Source organism: Triplophysa dalaica, chromosome 10 (genome assembly GCF_015846415.1).
Source record: "Triplophysa dalaica isolate WHDGS20190420 chromosome 10, ASM1584641v1, whole genome shotgun sequence".
In the NCBI taxonomy this organism is placed as follows: Eukaryota; Metazoa; Chordata; class Actinopteri; order Cypriniformes; family Nemacheilidae; genus Triplophysa; species Triplophysa dalaica.
This window is the reverse complement of record NC_079551.1, coordinates 7,151,465-7,177,242: the sequence shown is the minus strand read 5'-3', so window position 1 is coordinate 7,177,242 and position 25,778 is coordinate 7,151,465. Positions and strand designations below refer to the sequence as shown.

The following is a 25,778-nucleotide window of genomic DNA, read 5'->3' as shown; positions in this document are numbered from 1 at the left end:
TCAGCATGATTTTTACAGTCTGGTTTCAGTTATGCAAGTGAAATGCTACAGCTAAGCTGGCCAAACAGTACTGGTTACTGAAATAAAAGCGTTTTTAAACAAATATTCATGTTTTCATATATGCATATATGACACCCACATCTTAGCAAATACAAATCCAGTTGTCAGTGTTAAAGTGGTGTTGTTTTACCTGTTTTGCATATAGTTAGCAGCTTCGTGCATTGTCTTGATGAATGTTTAACATGTTATTGTGCGAACCCTGAATCTATTAAAACGATTATTTTTTAAACCCAGAAACGAAAATTCTGTCATCATTTATTCACCCTCAAGTTGTTAAACCTGTATACATTTCTTTGTTCTGCTAAACACAAAGGAATATATTTGGAAAAATGGCAGTAACATTTGATCAGTTCTCAACCCCCATTGGCTCCCAAAGTATTTATTTCCCCTACTATGATAGTAACTGAGGGATGAGGTCTGTTTGGTTACTGACATTCTTACAAATATCTTTGAAATTTATACAGGTTTGAAACATCTCCAGGGTGAGTTAATGATGACAGAATTTACATTTTTGGGTGAACTCTCCCGAACACTGACCAATCACTCATAACGGTTTGTTTGGGGCCCCATGTGGGGCGGTAGAGGCCCTTGGGGGCCCCAGTCATATGTAAGCACCAGAATAGCATATGGAATCATCGGAATATTGTCATGTAAGCTCCAGCGTTGAGGAAGTTTTGCACAGGCGAGCACATTTTGTAAATTTTGTTTCGAATTAGTGTCATTCCATACTTTGAGAAACACCTAGAACGCTAGAAAAAGCACGTCAAAAAACAGCACGCCGAACGCCTAAAATCATTTGAATCGCTGATGTTTTCGCACAGTGATGAGCAGGAACTGGATGTTTCACACGTTCCATGGTGCCAAGGACACCTGCTCGGATTTGAGGACAAACATGACAAGAGTGAATTTAAATCAGAGAACATCATTATCTGCACCTTTTTAAGTGAATTTATGCATTTTAAATGAATGCATCTACTTCAGAAAGCCGAGGACTCGGCCTTCTTTTCTTCTAAGCATTATGAAGCAAAAACCTTCCTGTAACTCAATTAGAAGAGCATTCCGTCAGTATTGCAGTAGGTCAGGGGTTCGAACCCCGGGGAACATAGACACCGTTTTAAGTGGCTTTGGATAGAAGTGTCTGGCAAATGCATAAATGTAAATGAATGGCTTTAGTTTTCTTGTACGCTGTGTTCCATTTCACAAAGACATCAGAACATTTAACTACAGATTAACTACATCTGTCGGAAACATGTCCCTGAATCAAATTTGTAGGATTAGATTCCATTGAATTAGATGAGCTCAAATTTCTCTTGCGTCTGCTCCTCCTAATATGGAAGTACATTGTGCTTCAGTATATTCATTGTTCTTTGAGACCTTGTTCGGGTAATTTATGATTTATTTGATATCTATCTATATGTCTGTCTGTCTAATCTCTTGTCTGTCTAGTCTGTTAAACATAATTCGTAGTTGTGACGATGTGTGATCTATCACTCTCTCCTCCCGCTGCCCTATCCTCCATCTCTCTCTCTCTCTCTCTCTCTCTCTCTCTCCCTCTCCCTCTCCCTACATCGTTATCCCGAAACGGAGGCGCACGCAGTCTCCGCTGTCGGTACAGTCACACACACCTGCGGGAGGAGCGCGCGACGCTGCGCGGCGGTGAGACCGGGGCGCGTTTGCTCAGACCCAACTTGGGCACCGATCAGGATAACGGGACTACATCCAGCCACGATGTCCGAGTTTTTGGCATTTGCGAGCATGTCGGGATTACTACTTCTGATGAAAATGCTGACAGTGGCCGGAGCTGAGCAAGGTAACGTTAAGCTAAGACAAAACTCCGCTTTATTCATATGAACATTAACGAAACCTGTCGACGTATATTAAGGATGTAGATTTTCAGAGTTGAGTGCTTTTTATGTGGTTTATGGATTATTTCTTGGGTTAGTTTATAACAGTTTCTGTAAATGAAGAGGCAATCTGGGTGACGAAAGCGAGGCAAAAGTAAATGAATCGCTAGCGATGTCAATTAAGTACTGAGGCAAAGTTAACAATTAAACGTAAATATTGTAAATTTATGAAAAACATATATGTAATTGAAATACATTTTTCATCATTTATAATAAATATGTTCATTTCGTATTTTATTAAAATATGTTATTGCGCATTGAATAGTTATCTGCTATACAATTACATAATAAAGGTTCCTAGAAGCGCGCGTTCGTAGATGTTTGTGAAGTGTGTAAAGTTGTTTGTGTAACACGAAAAATTCTCACATAACATAAGCTGTGAAACCTTTCATTGCATTTTAATATGGATGACATTTGTCACAAAGCTGTTTATATTGAGTCTCCGGGTGGGATCGACTTCCTCTGATTGCCTTTAAATGCAGCGTCATTACGTGTTGGCGCGCGCAGGACACAAGTGTTGAATTAACTCGTTGTAAATGACAGGGTTGCATTTACTGCACGGCTGTGAATGGTGTATCAGGTTAATAGCTAATGCAAGTGAAATGATTCATCTTTAAAGGGCATTATTACAGTGCAAGATAACCTCATTTTCAACCAAACCCACAATAAGTAGATGTATACCCTGTTGAATAAACAGCATATGTTTTGATGCTGGTTTGCTGGTTTGTGCTAGTTTGGATAGATTTCTACACTTATGCTTTTTGTTGTCCTTATGTTGTTCAAATTGCGTCCATTGTTTACCTCATTTGTAAGTCGCTTTGGATAAAAGCGTCTGCTTAATGTAAATGAAGTTATCTTGAACAAATCAACCACCACCTCAAGTGCATCTCCCTACAGGGTTTAGTAATGCATTCTGTACTCTAATGTGCTACTGAATACTTATTGTGGTAAATATGATGCATCCATGCAGCAGTTCTTACACAGTCCCATTCCTGGAGATCATGTGACCTTTGCATCCTTCGCATTGCTTATCTTCGTAGTGTACCTGCAGCCAGTTTCCATGTGTGAAGGAGTCACGCACTGCGGCAGACAGGATGCAAATTCGTAATAAATGGAATCAGGTGGTTTAGGTGATCGCTTTGGCTTTGACTGTGATCCTGGAACCAATTTCTGGTTAAAAGGGTGCGAATTTCCATAATAAATGGAGGATTTGGGAACAATACCTGGATGGCTCTTGGGAAGGGCCTTTGTTAAGTGTCAACGCTGCCAGTGATGGTTTTTCTCACTGTTTCCAGCTTTAAGTTACCGCGACTCAGCTGGCATAAGATGCATATTTGAACAAATGTTGTTGAGTTTTCAATGGTTGATTTCGGTCTTGGCAGCGTGGCATTATTTAATCCGTTGTTAATGCAAAAGTTTTATTTTTAGAAATGTTCATCAAGATTGGGTCATTTAGCTTTATTAAACAGCTCTTAAATCGACTGGAATTCCATGTGATGACTCGTTGTGCTCATTGTAAATGGGAACACATTGTTTCCACATGTTTCTTGAGGACAGAAAAGTTGAATATTTGTGGTTTTGTTTAAAGATTTTCGTAAGGATCTGTGAGTGGGCCTTTTATGGTGTTGCGCTGGCTGTGTTGGTTGTCAGAGCGTTGCCATTTGATTGCTAAAGCGTTTTGAGTGACTTTTAGCACGTTGCACATTGGTTGTTTCTAGGTTTCTAGATTTTAAATCATGTCAATAATTAGAAGATAGTATTATTATTTTTTTGACGTCTCATATGTTCCTTACTGTAGGTGCCGTCAGTTGAAGCCAAAAGATGTTGCAAAGCTTTGTTTAAAAAAAGGACGGTTTCATCCCAAAATTCATATTGTTGTATTCATTTCTGTTTGTTTTGTTCATGGTCTTGCAGGGCTAAGTGCTTGAACTTGAGGTCCTTCATCCCAAGGTTCTCTATACAGTTCTGTTATTCAATTCAGCTGTCAACTCTTGACGGCTCTCATTCAGCCTCCAGCTGCCATCAAACCCCACGTTCATATACCTGCTGCTGAAGGCTACAGTTGATGTTTACATCTCGAGTTGTTTGCTCCTTCTTGGGTTTCTATCAGAACGTGACAGACATGTAGAAAAAAATAATGCATAAACTGATTGATTTGCAGTGCTGGGTTGTAGAACCTGAAAAAGATCACTAGTTCCACAAACTATCAGCTTCATACTTGTTGTGATGAAAGTAGACTGTGTTACTCGAGAGGCCATACATAAATTTATAGTATCTATCGTTTATATTTAAGATGTGGAGAGGAACGTGAGGCTCAGTTGGTGATGATGTAATTCTTGACTTCTAGTTAGGCTTGTCAGAATCGTTCGAAAAGAACGCCATTGCGTGGCTACGGTAGAGTTGTCAGCCAAGAACACACTGGTTGTACATGTCACCTTTTTCTTCATTAGCACGCACTTGTAAAGTGAAATTATTGTAAAGTAAATAAAAAAACATGCATGGTGCATGTAGGTTGCAAACATGGACGTTGTTTCGGTTTGTTGTATATAACTTTGGTTTTGACGCTGATGGAGAATCGTGGTTTCGGCCTAATTTGACCAAAAATTTTAAATCATTTATTCACCTTCATATCATTCGAACCTGTATTAGTGGTCTTGTGTCCATACAATGGAACGTTAATGGGGGCCAATGCTGTTTGGTTGCCAACGTTCTTCAAAATCCGTATCTTGGATAATTCAGTCATGGTAATCATTCAAAATCCTGATAAATTTGATACAGAACTGTATTTGATCATTTTTAACGCTTCAGAATAATTAATACGTTACTTAAAATTGATTAAACTTTAATGTTATGGAAGCTCTGAGGTGATCGCAGTTATATTTGGAGCCCATAAACTAGATTGAATATTTCTCCCTCTATCGCTCAGCATGTCTTTGATCTTTGCTCTGTTTGGAGGAGTTTAAACTGTGCTCACGGGGGTCTCCATGCATCCCAGGATCATTAACTTCAGTAGATTTCATGGCTTAATTGATATTTATGGTCATGCTTTTGGTGGCTAATAATTTATATCCATCAAACTTTAAGTTTAAACAGAAAACTTTTTACAACAATTACAGCATTTTTTATGTTTACAATTTAAATGATGCTGCAAATCCTGTACAGTATAGTAGAAATACTTGAAGGGGTCATGTGGTGTGAATACGTGCTTTTCTGTGTCTTTGGGGTGTTTTTTTAGTTGCCCATGCATGTATTAGAGACGTAAAATTGCAAAAAATAAAGTGTCGGAACAAAAGATGCATTGTTTCTAAAAGCGAATGCTCACCCAGACCTGCCTGAAACGCCTTGTGTACCCACACCCCCACAAATCTACATCAGTTCTTGGTATTATTTGACTAAGACTGCCCAAATGTATACGCAAGTAAGGTGGGCATACCTTTCAGTACAATTGCGTTGGAACCTAATGTTCCAAATATGGTAAGAGGCATTACATTTCCGTCACACGCTTGCAGTTTTCGACCAATCACTACATACTGGTTAACTGGCCAATCATAGCACACCTCGCTTTTCATAGCGATGAGCTTTGTAAAAAATCTGCTTGTTTCAGAGAAGGGGGAACGAGGAGATACAAACATGAACGGTATGTGGAAAATACAGCGTTTTTGAACCCTAAATCGTGTATACACATTGCATAACATCTAAAACGGAGGATAATATTCGGTTAAGCCGTGTCATATGACCCCTTTAACAATTTAGTACCTCATAGTTTAAATGAATTTTTTTTGGCATAGCTGTAACGACATTGTGCCATTACACATGCTTTTTCTTGTCATGAATCTAATGTTACAATGCCAAACAGTTTTGATCGTATTCTTGATATGTTGTTTTCACTTGTGTTTGTACTTCAACACACGCAAACTAGTTTTAAAGCATTTTGTAGCAGTCTGTCATAACAACAGCTCAAAATAAGTGGTTTTCTGCTCTCTGGAACTTGTCCTCTGTCTGGTAAATCAATTATTGCTCCCAGATCTTCAACTCATAATGGGAGTCAATACGACTTTGGGGTCCCCGAAGTCTTTTCCGCTGTCTCAACAGACCGTGCTTGAATTTGTTGTTTTTACCGTGACTTGCAATTTTGACTAGTGGCAGATGACAGGGAGACAGGAGGGTGTGGAGCGATTTTGTGTTCGTCTGAGTGCATTTGTCACGCATTCCTATGAAAGGCTTTCTGTGTTTGTTTGTTGCTGTCTGGACCTCCGCTGAACATCTAAAATGAAACATTTTGAAAGCGGAGCAGGCCACTTTGGGAGAGCCGCAACAAGCGAAGGACACAAAGTCCTACTTACATACAGTATCTGCATTAAGCAGCTTGATCTCGTGAAACAAAAACAGGACTCTAGTGAAATCTTTATTGAATGATATGTTGCTTTTTGCAGTTGTATGACACAGTCAATTTATTTACAAAATATACATTGAAAAAAGTTATTGGGTTACATACTGAAACCTTTGCTTAGGTTTTATCCTGAAATTGGACATATGCACAGACATATAGTATGTCTGTAGGGCGTGCATATACAGTGCTTACGCTAAGTTTATTTTGTATTCTATTTGTATTGTTTTATTCTATTAAAAAAGCATTTTCCAGTAAAACCAGGTTGGCATTGACAGTGATACACTGTAGTCCATCTCAAGTCCGTCTTTTTCCGCTGTTTACTCCTCTCTCTGGTCTGATCTCCAATGTTGTCAGATATGCCATAAATCCAGCAGCAATGAAATGAGAGCAGATGTTAGAAGGAAAGACAGCTTGCTCGCAACTCGTATGAAGCACCTATGGAGTCGATGTTCTTCAAAGTAAGGCTCAGATGTGACGCTTTTAACTCGAAGAAGAACGACAGGGGGTCTTCTAAATTTTCAGATCAGTTCTGTCACACCTCGTGTGTACACGCACATAAACAGATGCCAGCTTTGGACTGTTTGATCTTGTTAAATAACAGTTTAGAAACCGACAACGTTATAGTTACACAAAATATGAGTTCTATCAAATATTATTTGCACATACTGTACGTCTCCCTAAAGTTGCACTGTACATATTTTACTGACATTAATTTTTAAGAGGTATCAAATGTTCAACAAATTCAGTTCAAAGTTGTACGTTAAAATTTTAACTTATTTTATTAGTTAAAGCAGGTAGCCAAATAAAATTATTAATTTATGTTTATATTATTATGTTACATTACGTAACGTCACCTTAAATATTTGTTTAACCTTATTTCCATAAGCTGTCAGTGTTCTGAAAAGATCTTTTAAAGGATTCTTCTAAACGTTTCAAATGTAAATAACAAAACTTTTTCGTTTTACGTGAACTGTGTTATTACATCTCTTTCAAAACAGGATTTTGCAAATGCACTTTCATCTTCCCTGACCCCGTGTCTACACCGGACGTAGCAGGCGCGACGCAACATGACAAGCTGTTGTTCGCATCCGGTGTGGACAAAATTTGAAATTATAATGGGTTCTAATGCGTTTCTAATGTCTTTTTTCGTGTCGCGTCCAGTGTAGACACAGTGTTAGCCACCCAAGCAGGTAGTCCCGCCCCCAAACTCACACCATTGGTCGGCACAGAAGTTCCCAAATTGGGGTGTTCTAACCAACAGAACTATGTTTTTAAAGCACCACTGTGTTTGCACTCTTTGTAAGTCACCCTATAAACACGTTAAAGGCGGTGTGTCAGGTTTTCGAATTACGCTTGTATAGACAAAGTGGGGTCGTTTACCAAAACAACCTTGTAGCCAATCAGCAGTCCGGTGCACAGCGCACAGGATGGACATTAGTCAAGCAGATCGCTGAAAAAACGAAAGATGGGGGTAGGGGTGTGTGTGTTTTGGTGACATCAACAACAGCTATAAGAAATCATATACCCCACCTTTAACATTTTTTTTTATGTCATTAGATACGTTAGAAAAATATATTTACATATATTATCTAGTGTGTTTTTGATGTTTGTAAGAGCGAGGCTGGCTGATTTCAGCTGAGGTAAAAACATTGATCCCTGTGTAAAAATATCAGGTTATGTTGAACATCGTAACACGTTGTGGAGTTACGTATAACTCAGAGTTATATGAAGGCGCAGCGAGGATCAAAAGATGTTCAGGGAGAGACGCTTGCTTGGTGGTTGGATGCGAAAGATCACAAAATGAACATTGATTTATTGACTCCACATCAGCACGGCGTACGAGATCACAGCGCAGATCTCAACCTTTATTTGGGCATAATTTATTAACAAATCCGAACGCACAGATTCAATATTCACCAAGGGACAAAACTGCTACGATACAAATTAAGGAGATAAAGACAACGGCGATGTGCATTTAAATGACTCCAAATGTTTTCATGCCACTAGCAGATATCTAGCAGGTTATAATGACCTGACGATCCCACGAATGAGGCACGGCACGTTCCCGCTGTAAGTCTATCAACACAGCAGAGGCCAAAACAACAACTCAGCCCGACCAATAAAGACACCAGTCTATTGACTATAAACCAAGGGCCTATAAATCCTATGAACACATAATAGACTCGGTTATAGATTGCCAACGGCACCCCCGGCAGTCACTTGTGCTAAATGACGAAACAGTGCTCGGGATGGGAACGTCTTGCAGGACTCGAGAAGCAAAGAAAAACAGGAAATATTTTTTCGAGCCATTAATTATGTAAAATGTGTCATTTCTGCATAAATAGCATCTACAAATGTAATTGCAATTGTTATTATTGTTTTCAAATGAGTTGAAAACAACAGCTTGGATGTAAGAAAGTAATTAAAACCACAATCCGTTACTTTGTTTGGTTAAAAGTGTGTGCTTATTAAAAAACCAATTCAGGACGATGAGCTTGTAATAATATTTTTTATTTGAGCAAGTACCTTTTTACTGGGAATGTCAGTTCGAATTTCTACATTTTAGTATTATTTGCTTTTGTGGCCTTGACATTAGGTTTAGGGGTGGGGTAAGGGAAGGAGTATTGCTTTTTCTAATAATCGTCGTTTTTTTACGATTCGCATCGTAAGAATTGGCCACCTCGTAAAAAAGGTACGAATTCCTCAGGCTTTTATATTACACTGTGAAAAACTACTTAAAATCTTAAGTTAAACAGTTTTATTACATTTTTAAGTTAAATCAAATGATCTTTGTGATTCAAACAAACTTAAATTATATGGAACTAACTTAAAAAAATCTAGTTGTATTTTAGAACTGGATTTTTTAAGTCAGTTCAATTTAACTAAGTTCAACTGACTCAACTTAAATATTTTAGGCAGCTTAAATAGGTGAAATGTTTTTTACAGTGTAGTTAACCTGTTATTCAATGTTTCAAACAGAGATGGCAATAGAGAGGCCTAAATTATGGTTTGCAGGATTCACCTTTAACTTGATCAAGCAGCTTAACCGAATTGTCCTGTTCTCTCTTAGATGGATTCTGGGGTGTTGTGATGTTCATTCAGATGCCTTCAAAAACCATTTAGCTCAATGATTACCTTTCTGGTGCCTTTGAGCTTCTAGTCACTGATGTGCAAAATGATGACAGTGATTTATTACTGTGTTTTCTGCACATTAGACTTGCGCACTTTTTCTCTGAACTGTTATTGGGGAAACAAAAACAGGTGAACGACCTGAGAATACAATAAGTGTCAGTGTCTGGGTTATGGGTTAAACAAGGTTTGTTAAATTGTAAAACCAAATTGAAAGTTATCACCAGTTTGAATATAAATCACATTTATAAAACTCACAATTATAACACAACAATAACAATATCATCATACATTTACATTGATGGGTGGATATATTGAGGAGATTTATGCTATATTAGCCTACTTTTATGTTTCATGCAGCACACAGCTATTACTGCCGAACACCTTTTCTGTCGATTTATGCTTCCCATCGAATTTTGCTAACCTGGTGTTGTGATTGGGTTGGGGGAGGGTTTAGTCCTGTTTTGTATGGAGGTAGCAAAATTCGAGAGGGTAGCACAATGCGACAGAACACCGTTTATCTTCTCATCAATGTGTTGTTGTGTTATGAGTGCTTTTTTATTTTACACTTGGGTCAAATCATACCTCGAACTGACTAGATTTGTCAGGGTTGTGGTTACACAAGATGTTTCAGTCAGTCAGGTCTGGGTCAGCATTCGCTTTTAGATAGAATGCATCTTTCGTTCCAACACTTTTAATTTGCGGTTTAACGAGTGCAATACATGCATAGGCAACTTATAACAGACCAAAGACACAGAAACACACGTGTTCGTTTCATATGACCCCTTCATAGCTCCTTAAATAGTAACTGTGGATTTGTTGTAAAGATCTAATCTACAGAGTATTCTAAAAGTCGAGACCGCAATACAAAACATTAAGTATGTCATAAATAGAGTGTTTGAGAAGACTGATACAGTCTGACACGGTTAAACTGTTGTTTGTTTCACCTGGAGCAATATTAAATTATACCAAATGAGTATAAAACGTAGCCCGTAATGCACAAAAACACGCGCAGGCAACTTGCCATTTAGCAAATGCTTTTTATTGCTACAGTAATTGCAGGAAAGCTCTTTGGAGTAACACAAGGTTAAGTGCCCCGCTCTGGAGTACAACTGAGATGGGTTTCTATTTGTTACCCTGTGTTTCTAGTCCTAACCGGGGATTGGACATTTGACCTGCTCATTATCATCCTTTTCCCTCTATAGGTGACCACTGTCTCAATTCATAAAAACAAGTAATTTGTAATTGAACTGTTTTAGGACTCGGACATAAAGTGGAGATCTAACGCAAATTTAAAATGCAGAATTTATTAATATTTTGTGTAATTTTTATTGTTTATTGCACAAATGGAAACTCTGCATTCAATATCTATCGGACTCTAGGTTGTATTTTTGTAGCTTTGATAGTTTTGTTGATGGTTTTAAATGTTAAAGGGACAGGTTACTCAAAAACCTCTATACAAAAACCTGTATATGACAAAAGCTATTTTGAGAAATGTCTCTGTGGTTTTGTGTCCAAACAATGGAAGTCAATGGGGGTCAATGTTGTTTGGTTAAGACATTCTTCAAAATATCTTCTTTTGTGTTCTACAAATGAAAGAAAGTCGTACAAGTTTTAGAATGATACGATGATGAGTAGCTGATGAAATCATTTTGAACTATCACTTTAAGGTAATGTTTTAAATATCTTCTACCTAGCAAACCCAATACATTTTTTACTTAAAGCTTGTTGTCTCTTATAGTTGGTAGGCCTATTGTGTCATTGAATGGATAGTAACATTATTTTATTTGCATTGAAGCACCGTTTTTACTTTCCCGTCTTATCCTGTGACCAATATTTTGGATTGTGAGCCACCACACACACCGTCCAAGTAGTCAAACATTTATTTTGTTGTCTCCATGGTAGACAAAAGTGATAGATATTATCATCCGAATCTCCCTTTTGGCTTAATCTGATAAATAGCACATTCATAACAGACAATCGATCTACTGTTTACTCTGGCAGGAACAGAAAATCGATGACGGAGAGGTATGCGGCAACATCACAGTGCGAGACAGGGTCTTGTCGCCATGCGCTGCATTCGCTGATAGCAGTGGAATCAGCAGAGTTTAAGAGGAGCACCGAATTTAATTTTGGTTTATTTCAGCGATTTATCATCAACGATAAATGTGCCGCGCGGATGACCTCAGGATGATGCATTATCATCGGATGAGTATTGTATGAATTATAGCAGGAGCAAAGAACTGCTGGCCAGTTTTCCCACAATGCCCCGTGAGTGATAATTGGATTTGTGCTATGAAGTATTTTCTAATTATGCCCGCTTTTCTTTGAAGAGGGAATTATGGGTAATTTTTCGTTTTTATAAACTTATAAACGATGGGTCGGTGCACGTTTCTTTAGAGGGTTTATTGACAGGATTCTCCTGTGGCTTTCAGTGGTTTCAAGTTATCGCTTAATGGAGCCGTAAAAACGTCTTTAAAATAATTGCGGCGTTAGAAACGCATAACCGACGAGTACATCAATGTGACCCCAATTAATTTGTCACCTCCTATAAAGCAAACCTGTCTGTGTTAAATGAGCATGAAGGCTTTTTGTGTTTGCACGCCTTTTAAGAAAAGCTTTCATTTAAAATGACTTTTTAATGACTATAAATCTGATTTAAAGAGACAGTTCATCTTTAAATATCAGTTGTCATTATTTATTCGCCATTGTGTCATTCCGGCATGAACTATTACTCTCTCCTTACAATTACAACGGATGGGGCCTGGAGTTTTCCAGCTTCAAAAAGTAACCGTTCTTTAAAAAAAATCTCATTTGTGTTGTACAGATAAGACTCAAAGTCGTACAAGGTTGGAACATAGCGTGAGGGTGGAGAGTAATGACATTATTGTAATTTTAGGACACTGTCCCTTTAAATAATACTTACCACATATCATACAATACAAGGCTATAGGCTTTGTGTTCACTTGTTACACATTCCCTCGGGCAGCGCTAAAGAGAAGCAGAAAGAATCTTTATCCTTATTTTTCTTTGGCTCCTTGACCTTCACGTTCCCTTGTTATGTCATGAGCGATTCACGCTGCGCCGGAACGTCTCTCAGGTCAAAGACAGCAGAATTTGCTAGAAAGTGAAGAGTTTGTGCATGCATATTGAGTCTCTGATTAGCATATGGACTTGTTCTTCTTGAATAATAATGACTGTATTAATATCTAGATCTGTTTTTTTGTCAGTTAGATGCCTGTGTAGATGGGTGTTAACACACCTGTCTGTTTGCGTTTCTGTGCGTTTGGATTTGTTTTTGATACCTTGTTGTTTCTTCACCCTCATGTCATTCCAAACTTGTATGACTTTCTTTTTTATGCAGAACACTGCAAAGAACACTGTGTCCTATTGACTTCCATTGAATAAACACAAAACCACCATGACATTTCTGAAACTATCTTCTCCTTATGTTGCATACAAAAAAAGTCATATAAAGGGTGAATAAATGATGACGTTTTAACTGAACAGGAAAGCTTGAGATGAACAGTTGCGTATTTGCGAAACATTTCCTAGCCAGCAGTCAGCAAGAAAGAGTCGAGCTGTGTAAGACGGTTCAAGCGTGATCTACTGTATCTGCTTTAGGCTATTGTTTATTTATTTATCCATCCATTTAATTCTGTTCTTTCCCCATATGTATATATTTCTGTGACTGTCAGTAAAATCTGATGCTGTCCATGGTGCTGAAATACAGATTTCACATCATTCTCTCTCTTTGATACCAATCTGTCATCTTCTTGTTTGTGAGATGCATTGGCTGTGTTTTGTTATCATTGACGTCTGCGCTAAGGTTTTTCCTCGTAGTTTATCGTGACTGTATTGACATTGCCTGGAGCTGTTTATCTCACGCTTCATTTGCATCCCGGCAAAATTAAATGGGAGCGAACGATACTGTCAGCTTGCCCCGTTGCAGATTTTCCCACAAGTGGGTCATTTCGCAGACCTGTCAAACTGAAATTTGTCTTAGACGCGTCGTAATTAGGGCTGTCACCATTGCGAAAATTTCTAAGGCGATTAATAGGCGTGCAAATGATTGCATTTTAATCATGTGGTTTGTATATAGCACAGTTTAAGCCTGATTAAAAAATAAGTATTTAGATTTCATTTTGTTGTTTACATACTACTTGAAATAGGCATTGAAAGAAAAAACACACACACTTTTATGACAAGTAATATATTTTAAATATTAACATCTTCATTTTTTATTAAAATCTTAGGCCAAGTATTTTAAGTATTTTAATGTGTATTGCTCAGTAAGCTGTAGCTGTATTTTAAAACATTTCTTGGAAATGATGTTAAAAGGCTGTTAACTGGGATGCAGAGGAAAACGTTTGGAGTAGTTTTCTGTAATGTTGTAGAATGTGGTATTTATTTTGTACTTAGATTGTATTTACATGTTACTTGAAATAGTTCTGAAATAGGACAACTTTAGAAAAAAGTTACACTGAATGATGTAAATAATTATTTTAATATGAACATTCCTGATTTATTTTTTGGTTAAAATTGTAATATTTTACAATATTTAATTTGATCCTTTTAGTCAACTTTGGTTTAGTTTTACTTGGATTTAAACTTGTTTTTGGAACCGAGGCAAACTGAATATCATGATTGTTTTCATGCAATATTTTACCATTATTTTTATTGCAATATCGAATATTGGAATATTATTGTACAACACTTACAGCCTAAATTCTTCACTTGAAGACATTATTTTGTGAATCCCAAAAGCATTTTGTATTGCGTTTTTAATATATTCTTCATTCTTTTATCCCACGTATTTGCGGACAGGTGATTATGTAATAGTGCCGATAATAGTAGTCTAATAGCATTTAAAGTTAGTAATCACATTTTATGTGCCATCATGTTGGCTCTGGAAAGTATTGTGTCCACCCTGCTTGGCGTTAATGTTTTACTAAATAAACCAGAGTAAGGCAAAAATAGAGTGATTTTCTAGCACAGGAGTGTGATTATTTGCAGCTTGGGTCACGTGATGCTTAGGCATCTGAACCTTCTTCGATTTTATTTTTTTCGGGTTGATGAAAAGCGCCGTTGCTGGGGGGGATTGCACCGAGGGGTTCAAAGCTACACGGCCGTATGAAGGACGCTCCTGTACTCCTCTCACATACAGATACAAAAAATCACCTCTCTCTTCTGCTTTTTAAACACTCGTTCCTTTTTAACTTCAGGAAGGTTCACAACCTGGGTATTTGCAAACGGTACAAGCTTAAAAATGTGCTAAAAAATGCACAATGCAGCAAAAAACTTACATTTTACATGTATGACACAGAAGAAGTTGCACCTGAGCCAATGTAGGCCGTAAGATAGATTAAGGTAAAGCGCAGTTAGGCTATTTATGCAACCGGGAGGCCTGCGATCGCAGGTGTGTGTTGAACCAAAGTTGACCACTGACCGCAGGATCTTGCTGACTCTGGTTCTCATAGATATTCACCGCACATATAACTGTAGGCATAAATTCTCGTACCTGCATTACTGTGCGTCATTAAGTTACCGGGCAGCTTTTAGACACACTTAACAGCCGTGATTCGACTTACTCGGAACGCATCGGGTCGCCGTACATTACTGAGTGAGCTCACACTGTCCTTTTGGCCCGGCGGCACTTTAATGCTAACCTACAGTCATATTTCTTACACCGTAGCAATGCATGCTGAATATGAATTCAATAGGTGAAGGAGGTCTTTCGATGTTTGCTATACAGCGTTAGCGCAGAATAGAACATTGAATAGAACATTTCGTCCGTCGCCGCCGGTCCAGGCAAGACGAAACGACTCCATTGTCCTTACATTTTAATTAGTTGTAATAAAAGTGCAGAGAGATAATGGATTTGTGTATTCCCAGAAACACTCGAGAGTGCCGTTATGGGTCTTATGCAACGTCTCTCGCTCCGTCCGCGGCCCTTAACGCGTGCATTAGCGAGCTAAGTGCCGCCCGGCGGGGCCATCTCCTCTCTGACCTGCTGAACCTGTGGGCAGTTAAGTGACTGCAGTCGGGTGATGTTTGAAAAGGCTTGCGCTGGAGTCGTCGTAATGGTCGGGCGGATATTATGATAGCGGAAATTATGTCTGGCAGGTAGTAAAAAGGGACCGTGTTTTCTCAAGGGAGTTGGATGAGGTTTGCTTCTTTCCTGTGTGTATATTAATAAATAAGCATTTTATCTGTATAATATGTCTGGGATTGATATTATGATGCAGACGGAATGTGAAAGTGGCGATGTTTTGAGAACATTTCTTTCTTGAGAGTGATGTTAAAAAGAGCTGTTAATGGGATGTTGAGTAAATGTTGAGTGAACTTTGCGAATTTCGCCAATATTTGTCCAGTTTGGGAATCCTGCATTTTGCATGCATTTCTGGGTTTTCTGCGTTGGAAATATTAAGACTTAATAAAATATTAAACTTTAAATATTAGCCTAAATATTATCTTAAGATTTTCATTAATCATCAATATACCATTCATTTCTAAAGTGATAGTTCACACAAAAGGATTTAAAAAAAATAATTCACTCTCCCTTACGGCGTTACAAACCTGTTTGATTTTCTTTCTTCGTAATGGAGCGTTCACTTCAAAATTTTGTTTTCAAGATTTCTTCAAAATATCTCCTTTTGTGTTCTGAATGTCGGTAACTTTACAACATTGGCTTGCATTGACTTCCATTGTTTGGACACAAGACCACTGAGATTTTTTTTTTAAATATCTTGAACAAAAGAAACAGTCACATACAAGTTTTGAATGACATGAGTGTGAATAAATGGTGACAGAATTTTTATTTTGGGGAAACTATCCCTTTCATACCTTGCTGACTTTAACCACTTGTATAACTAAGAATATCCCAATGCTAATGCCATTTACAATTGTACAAAGTAACCATTTATTTATTTATTTGTAGTAAACCATCCCAACCACATTTACTATGGCCTTGCTATAGTTTAACCGTAGTATTTCTAGTAAAAATATAGTAATTCAAATGCTAATCAACAGTTTTTTATTATAAAACTATACTAAAAGAGTACATATTACGAGATCATGCAAATTACATTTCATGCAGTGTGTAATGTTGCCGTGTGTGACAGTAAGCCGTCTGCCAAGTTGTTAAACCGAATGTGAATGAATAACAAAGTTATTGGCTTGGAAATTGGATTTACGTCACTACACAGTCCATGCCTACGTTTTGCTAGGACTGCAAGCGAAAACGTCATTCTTCTCCCCAAAACACTGTAGCTCGTGAGCCTCATTCTCGCGGCAGACCAATCACAGCAGACTAGAACATCTGACCAATCACATCAGAGTAGGCTGGCAGAAAGGAGGGGATTAGATAGATGATTCACCGAACGAATCCTTTGAGCGTCAGTCAAGAAGTAATCTAAGAAAAACTGCCTTTTATTACAAAATAATAGTGTTTTTACACCTTGTATGTAAACTTGTTGTTGGACACTACATAAACCAAAGACCTAGACCACTACATAGACCTAAAAAATCAAGGAATATTGAGTATTTGTGATTTCTTGCCAAACTTTCTTTTCATTATAATTTTGTTTTAGTTATACTACTGTACCTAGTATGTACTTACCAAATTACCTATTAAACTGACAGAAAACATTCCCGACTGTGTTTCCCAAACATTTATTTTTGCGGATACATGAGTACACACGTCTATTTTTGCACCAATTTCATTCGCAGGCCATTTAGAGCTGTAACTCCGTCACGGTTCTGAGATTTAATCATGATTTGAGTGCGTGTGTAAACCTGAAGCCACGGGGAACATTAACATACGACTGCGCCGATCATTTTCACCAGATGCAGCGAGCAAAAAGCGAGTGTTTTTTTGGGTCATTGCGCATGATGGAGGCCTCCTCATTTCCTACAGAAACACCATAAACGCTAAACTAGAGTCAAAAACATCTACACAGCGTCAATGAGCTCGCACGGTTGCATCACCCATCTGCCGCTTTATTACGGCGAACCATTCTGCTCGAACAAAACAGGAGCACGCATCACAGTTTGCCAAAATCACTTCCCCTCTGTGTTTCTCTGCAAGGTTGAGAAAACTGAGATTTTTCCCCCATTCGGTTTGTTGTTAAAAACCACAAACACACAGCGCCCTCTGCTCGACATCAGAATCACACAAAGTCGTTTCGCAGGATCCGCAGCCAATCCGCCCGAATCAATGTTTGCGGCCACCTGCGAGCTTTGTGCGGCTTGGCTTTCGTGTGACAGCGCGGATGGAGATGAGGGGTGTCCGTTCTGACAGGGTTGGCTCGGACTTTGGCGGGCAGGCAATCAAATGGGTCCTAATAATGTCAACGATGGTGAATGGAGCTCGAACGCTTGTTTTCTGGTAGCAGGCAGCCATCTGCTCCAGGGGAGAGTCATGTTAAAAATGCAAAACAGGGGAAAGAGCGAAAAAGTTGAAATTGAAGTCATTAACATGTTGTGGTTTTTATAGGTATACAGATAAACTTTTAGAAAATAAAGTAAATGTGTAGTAGCCATGCTTTAGTGCATGTATTACTACATTTTTTTTTAAATAATAAAACATATTGTTGTTATAGATAATGTTATAAATTTAATATAAAAAGATAAGAAAATAAATATTTTTTGTTTTCCTACAAATATCAGTAAGTATAGTAATATTACGACACTGGGGTTAATTTGTGGTTACTGTTGTTTTGCCTCAAACACCACAGTTACAGTAAAACCAAGGTTAATTTACGTCATTGAAGTACTGTTTGCGGTACCAAAATGATGGTATTAGATTGTAACACCATGGTAAAGTACTTTTATGTATACTAAACAATTACCTGTTTACAATTTATTCACAACCATTTTTTACCATGGTAATCTAGTTTACCATGTTTTTACCATAGTGCATGTTCAATTTAAAACAAAAATATTACTGAAACAGCTCTCCAAGGTATTTCAGAGACTATCATGATATTCCCATAGTACATATACAAAACTTATTATAAACGTGTAAGAATGTTTTTACCTGAGGTTTGAATTCTTTTGGTACTGTTCTTTGGTTTTTGCCACATAGATTTTTTTTTTAAAACACGGTTTATCTGGTTAAAAGTTACCTCGATGCTAATAAAAATGGAAATCAATCCACCAAAAACATGCTTGTGACATTTTCACTAGAAAAAACTTTTTTCATTGGTGACATTTGTCACAAAATCAGTATTAAGTAGCACAGGAACATTTTTATTAAAAGACAAAAACACATTGTATGGGTCAAATTGATAGATTTTTCCTTTATGCCAAAAATCATTAGAATATTAAGTAAAGATCATGTTCCATGAAGATATTTTGTAAATTTCCTAACTTAAATATTAAAAAACTTTGTTTTTGTGAGTGGATGGCCTGCTACAGCGCCTCCAGCGACTTCAAAGGCGATTATTTTCAACATTTTTTTTCTACTTCTTCAGATTCCAGAGTTTTAAACGGTTGTATCTCATCCAGATATTGTCATATCCATAAAACCATACATCCATAGAAAGCTTAATTATTCAGCTTTCATATCATGTAAAAATCTCAATTTCGAATTTCGAATCAGTTTGTTGTCCAGGGTTACTTTTTAATCGAATATACATATGATATTTCATTTTCAATAGAGAAGCGCATATGCTTTGTAGATTCATTTTTTTCACACTTCAATCTCCTCATTTTTGACATTTCTCCTCTATCAGCCCTGTCTCTCTGCATCTTTTGAACCGAATGTCTTTGGTACGTTTTGGCTTCAGAAGCCCCACGGCCCCCCGCTGCGCAGTTTGGACCAGCTTTCCTTTATCTCCCCTCAGCTTAGTCCAGTCCTCATGTCTTTCGTCCTTCTACAGACCGCAACTCTGCTTGCCCTTCCGTGGTCTATTATCACCGTCCAAATGTGGACGCCGTCCCGATTCTGACAGCAAAATGCCCATAAACGAGGAAAGGAGCTGGAGAGGAACGACCGCTGACAGGAAGTAGACCTCATTTATGGGGAGTCAGGTTGGATGAGTAATGCGAGATCCAGGGTCATACTCAAAGAGCAGACAAGCGGGCTGTTGACACATTTTACTGATTTAAAGAGACGATTAGAGCAGAAATCTTTGTCTGACACCACAGGTTTTACTCCTGACTGCTGATGTATCCGCTCAGATGCCAAAACCTTCTTCCCTAACTGATCTATCATCATCCGGTTGAAACGCGACAGCTAAAGTGGCTATTTACGGATACGTGCCGACGTTTTTTTAAAGTGTGTGTCTCTTTGTAACTCACTAAGGAGCAAACACAAGGAGAAATGCAGTGGGTTAGAAAGCTCCCGAGGGACTTTGGTTAGACCACACACGTATGCATGCACACACACCGTTTTTGTATCATTCTGAAGACTTGCCATAGGATTCTATTGTTTTTACCTCACTTAAGCCTTTTACATTTTTAGATAAGTATAATTAATATGTTTAAAAATCAATTTCCTACCATGTATGTTGTTTCATGCTATCTTAATGTCATTTTTATCTCCTTAACCTCACAAAAGCTTGTCCACATCATAAGATTTGAAGAAAAATGGGATTTAGCCGATCCCCCCTATCCCCCCCAACAACTATTAACATGATCATGTATTGATAGATGAGATACGTGTTCTATTACACAACTGAGAGAACAATATAATTGCAACTCTTACTCTTCTGCTCTCTCTCTCTCTCTCTCTCTCTCTCTCTCTCTCTCTCTCCCTCTCTACTCTAACATGCACAATATAAATGCACATGATGGACAGCTATCTCTCTTTCTCTCCCTTCCGCTTTCCTTATCTTCCTTTATTTGTAACTTCTACTCCATCATGCACAATACAAACGGTCGTCTAGTATGACAAAGAACATTTTCACACAGTCTTTAGATTTTGACTTTTATTTTTGTGTGAGCTGTCTTTTATGGTTGCTTTGGCTTTGAGTTTACACTTCAAAAGACTGCCTCAGTGTAACACTGTAGCGAAACGAGAACTATGTACTTTTATGTTTTTGGAAATACCAATTTAAAGCAGCACTACAGAACTTGGGGATTGGCGAGGGGTTGTGTCTACCGACCCAAACACAGAATTTATAGAGTGTGGTTGTAGCCGCTATGAGGCTGCTCAGGTAGTAGCGGCTGTAGAATTCATCCAGTTAAGAGTGATTCTACCACTGAAATAATTTAAGGGACATTACTTTAAGGCCGAAAAACTACATAGTGTTGCTTTAAGCTCTGTGTGTTAAGACACATCACTCAAAATGGTGGATTATTTTCAACCCAGTTTTGGGTCAAATGGGACAAATCCAGCCTCTGGGTTAAATTAACCCTAAAAGTGTTTATATTTGACCAATAATGGGTTAAAACAACCCTGCATACTGTATGTTAAACTATAACAGAAGGTTTGAGTTTGTTCCTTGTTGGCCCAGTGCTGGGTTGAAAATAACCCAGTATTTTTAGGGTGATCACATGTGAATTTGTTGTGAAAGAAACTATATAATGCTCACTACTGTATATAGTATTAAACTAGACTTTTATTTAGTGTATCTTGCTGTGCAAAAAGGTGTTGCTATGCAGTTGGTTCTGAGTGTTTCTAGCATGTTAATGAAACTCAACCATGCTTCCATTGGCCGTTCCTCAATATGCATTCTTCAGCGGTCTTGTGTCATTGTGTACTTGCTCTACGTTATCAATAACCGTCAAAGTCCGGTTCCAATACTCAAGAACACAAGAACAGAGAATCCATGAAATTACCCAGATGCGTTTTTCAATGGAACCACTTAAAGTCCCAGAAGTTACTGCGATACGTCCATCCAAGTTCGTTCCCCTGAAGCTACCTCGCAAGACCGGTCTGCACGAGAACACAAGTACGTTCTTCACGTTCTATGAATTGAGAAACGGGCATCGTTTTTTGTCTTATTTGTAGTAAAACCATAGCAACCACAAATTTACCATGGTCTTAGTCTAGTAACCATGGTCATGATATTTGCATTAAAACTGTTAACAGTCAAATATCCCAAAACCGCAATACTACAATTTCTCTAAAATAAAACTGTGGTTTTTCTTAAGGGTCTCTGCGGTTGCTAGGGTGCTCTGGGTGGCTGCTATGTCCCACCCACATGCCTCTATGATATCCGATCGCTTAGAAAAGTAATAGCACACCGGTTCTCTACACGGCAACAAATTGAGGCATCATTCATGTAAGTAGTACAGGATCTTCTCTGTTATTCTTTTAAAGTATTCATAAATCCTCATTGAATCTGAAATCAAATAATGGTTTTCTATTTCGGCTGAATCATTCTGCTCAATGTTCCCAGTGAGAGTGAGATACCGCTCTGTTATGCTAATCCATCTCCCGTTATGAATCACAGCGATTCTGAATCATTTGGAAGATAAAACGAGAGTCTCGACTTTACTAATCACCAACCAATCAGAGTTTACGAACACTAGCCAAATGCTTGTCAAAGCGAACAGGAAGTCACAGGAAGTGCTTTTTTCAGAGAAGGCCGTGAAAGACGTCAACTGGGTTTATGCAAACATAAAAGCATTTTGGATATCTGATGAATAAATGCATTTTCTTTGCAATGGTTGCAGAACAGTCAGATGGAATATCCTGTGAAAGACGGCTCTTTCGGAGCCTTCACCAGGTTTTTGTGGTGACATCTGCCGTACAAGGTTGAGAGCCGGGTTCGTTTTGGATTATGCCGGCTTGTAGAATGAAGACAGCTGGTGAAGCTGGATCTAGTCGTTTCACAGATCCAAAATGCAGATTGTTACGGTGAAAGAGCATCCAAGGACTCGTCTAGTGAAGACGGCAAATTTTCTTGACGTTAATCTTAAATCCAACGCATCTTGGAAAATTTACCAAAACATAATATTCGTGCTAAAAGCTGTTGCGGGTTATTGCAAGGGTTTGTTTGTAAAACTGAGAATGAGTTTCAGGCACGCACAGAGAGCGTGATCGATCGTGGTGAAGTGAAAATGACACGTCATTCCAAACAACTTTTGAAGTGGGGATCTAGTTTATGTAAATCATATTTTTGCACCTTGTGCACAAATTCTACAAAACATACAAGAAAACAACTTTCAGATTTCATGAGAAGTGTAAACACATTTATAAAGTAGTTTCTGGAAATATCAAATGTAATATTTTTACAATAGTTGATCAAAAAGAATTCATTTATTTAGATTCCACTATTTTTATTATTGTTTTAAATATACAAGTATTATCATTTTAATAATCATATTCTTAGAATTCATTTATTGATTTATTTGTGCAAACCTGATTCAAGTTTTCTCAGCATGATGTGGAAATGTTCATCTTGAAGTGGAAAATAATAAATATTTTCTAGTGGTGGGCATAGATTAATTTTTTTTAATCTAGATTAATCTAGATTAATTCCAAAATTAATCTAGATTAATCTAGATTAAAATGGCTCATTTGAATTCTGCCGAAGGCATTCAGAATATGTGTGCTACCCAAATAATGACTAAAAGTAAGTCTTTGAGAACGGGTTTCTTAAGCCAGGTGGCACATTAGACCAGGGGCTCATCTCCTGTTTCCAAAATGCATCACAAACTGCTTGAGAAAGCTGTTCTACTATGATAATTGGTGATGAAAATTAAATTATGTTCAATAAGATGAACTTGTGTTTACTTCCGCATTAGCTAAGGGATGATTTCCGTTTAGGTGGTACTTGAGACTGGAAGAGCTCCTACAGTACATTTACATTTAGTCATTTAGCAGACGCTTTTATCCAAAGCGACTTAAAAAGAGTGAGGGAGCAACAAGCGATATGTCATACAGGAGCCATAATACATTAGATCTCAATACAAAGTTACTGGTTTCAACTAAAGCTAGACCACTACCTGTTGAGAGAAAGTGTTTTTTTTTAAACCAATTCCGCATTGCACAAGGTGCAAACAACCTTAGTCTTGTCGATGTTTCTATTGGGAAGCTTCTTAAAAATTAATATTCCCTGAAGCAAACCCGGCGGCTTCATAGCTGCATCCATGTTAGCACGTCACGTTTGATGCGGTAATTTCACAGTAACGTTATGTTGTGTTCAGACCAAACGCGAATGGCGTGTCAAGCGCGAGTGATTTATATGTTAATGCAAAGAGCCAATAGACCTACTTGCTGCGCGAATCGCGCGAATGAAGCCCTGATTATGAGATGATGAGGCGGCTTCTGCTTCCGCGAATGACGCGAATCACGCGAGTTGAAAAATCTCGTTCTCGCCCCGTACAGTGAAGTTAAGCTGGTATACATCCGCGCTAAAATATCAAGGTGAAAGTCATCATAGCTTGCGTAGTATAGACCCAGCTCCCAACCGAACTTTGAGAATAGATTAACGGCGACATTTTTTTTATCGCGCGATAAGAGTCTCACTAACGCCGTTAACGGCCCACCACTAATATTTTCGCAAATTAAGTTTTTGTTATTATTTATTTATTCATTCATTCATTCATTCCATTATTTAGTTTCGTTTGATTGTTTGTTTAACACATTTTATTTACTTTTCGAACCTGAACGTTTTGTGCTGTATAATTTGTATTCTTGTGTTTTTTCCCCTTTGGCTTTTTTCTCCGCTTTCGGCTGTCACATCAAACGTTTTACAAATTGCTTTGTAAATGAAGTAGCCATTTGTCAGCGAAAAATCAAAACATTCCTTTTATTTATTTTGCTAAGATCTTCTGGAGTTCATAGTGCCGTGCATTAAAACTTCACGTCGCGTTATTAAAGTCACAACCTGCTTTGATTTCCAATATGGAGCTGCATCGCTTCCCTCAATTTTGGCCTCTCTGCTTTTGAAGTCTGTTTAAATAATTAGATTTTTTTCTGGCATAATTTTGAGTCTCAAGACTCATTCCTCATTACCGGGTCACATCTCTATGGCAACCGCGAGTGATATTTCATAATTAAGAGTTGGCAGAGAGCCTATGTCCCTTCCATTTACTTCAGAAATAAAATGATCAATATGGGCCCACAGTGTGCTGTATAATTGAACGAGCTGTGTACGTTGTGATTGATTAATAACGCGAGATAGAAATCACAAATACCTCTTCGGCACAATGGCTTTAGCAGTTTATCATTGATAAAACTAACAAGTGACTGCGATTTTGTACTAGGGAGAACAAGGGATAGTTTGATTCTGTCATCATTTATTAATCCTCATGTGATTTCCAACCTGTCTGACTTTCCTTCGTCTCCAGACATAGGAAGATATTTCGAAGAACCATGGTTACTGAACAACATTGCCCCCATTGACTTCCATTTTAAGAACACAAAACCACAGAGACATTTCTCAAAATATCTTCTTTTGTGTTTCACAGAAGAAAAAGTCATATACAGGTTTGGGACTAAATGAGGAAGAATAAATTCTGTAATCAATCCGGCGGTATCGACCGGACATTCTCTAGTGGCCCTCATGACCGCATGTAATTGATACACTGTCCTCGAAAATAAGACACGGCCTTACACTCATCATATAGATGTAGTCATACAGGGGATTTACAGGCGAATGATTCCGGCGCTTAGCTTGTCGAGGAAGTGACAGGTGCGTTTGAACCTTACTTGAGTTGTTTCGAGAGGATTTAAAGCTGAAGTGTGTAATATATTCGATGTCAAAGTGCCTTCGGCTGTTCCAACTTAACATGCGGAGACAACTGTCGGTGAGATATTTAGGTTGAAAAGTGTAAACAAACGTTATGGAAACGTTGCTTGTTTGTTTGAGCAGGCCGAAAGTAGTGGCGTTTTGGGCGGGTTTTCGGTTGCTCAACCAATCATCGCGCCAATGACGCAAATGGAGCACAAATGGAACGTTTAGCTTAACTTTGATGTAATTGCTTTGTTGAATGTAGAAAAATGTAAATCTGCAAAATTGCTTCTGATTTATGGCCAAGCCTAATGCCGTATGATTGGTTTTGAGTCGAAAGCATTGTAACACCTGCCAAAGCGTCGCTCACGTATAGACGGTCATCATTTGAAGCAGGTTTCATATCCTCTTACAGACACAAAATATATTTGCAAAGCAGCTGTCAGGGATGCGTTCAGCATGCAGGATTTTCCCAGGTACAAAACAAGCAGCCACAGAGCGGTGAGGAACTGTGAACACAACCACATTAAGCATAATGTGTGAGAAAGCCACACAGAATTTTAAGATAAGCCTATGAATAATTCATGCTTTCTTAGTAAGGAAGATGTGTGTGTGTGTTTCTCTGTGCCGGCTTATGTTTAAGTTAAGAGGGCCTGGTTTGTG

At 38.1% G+C, this 25,778-nt stretch overlaps 1 protein-coding gene across 4 annotated transcripts in view; it reads left to right on the top strand.

Annotated features, from left to right (window-relative positions):
* Nucleotides 1-1,680: 1,680 nt before the first annotated feature.
* lrp1ba (low density lipoprotein receptor-related protein 1Ba) overlaps nt 1,681-25,778 on the top strand; it is a 177,097-nt gene continuing 152,999 nt past the window's right edge. For all 4 annotated transcript variants that reach the window (XR_008907642.1, XM_056758246.1, XM_056758245.1 and 1 more), the window contains exon 1: nt 1,681-1,870. Coding sequence is in view for 3 of the 4 variants with exons in the window: in XM_056758246.1 (XP_056614224.1) it covers nt 1,789-1,870 (82 nt within the window). In the remaining variant the exon portion in view is untranslated. The remainder of the gene's footprint in view (nt 1,871-25,778) is intronic.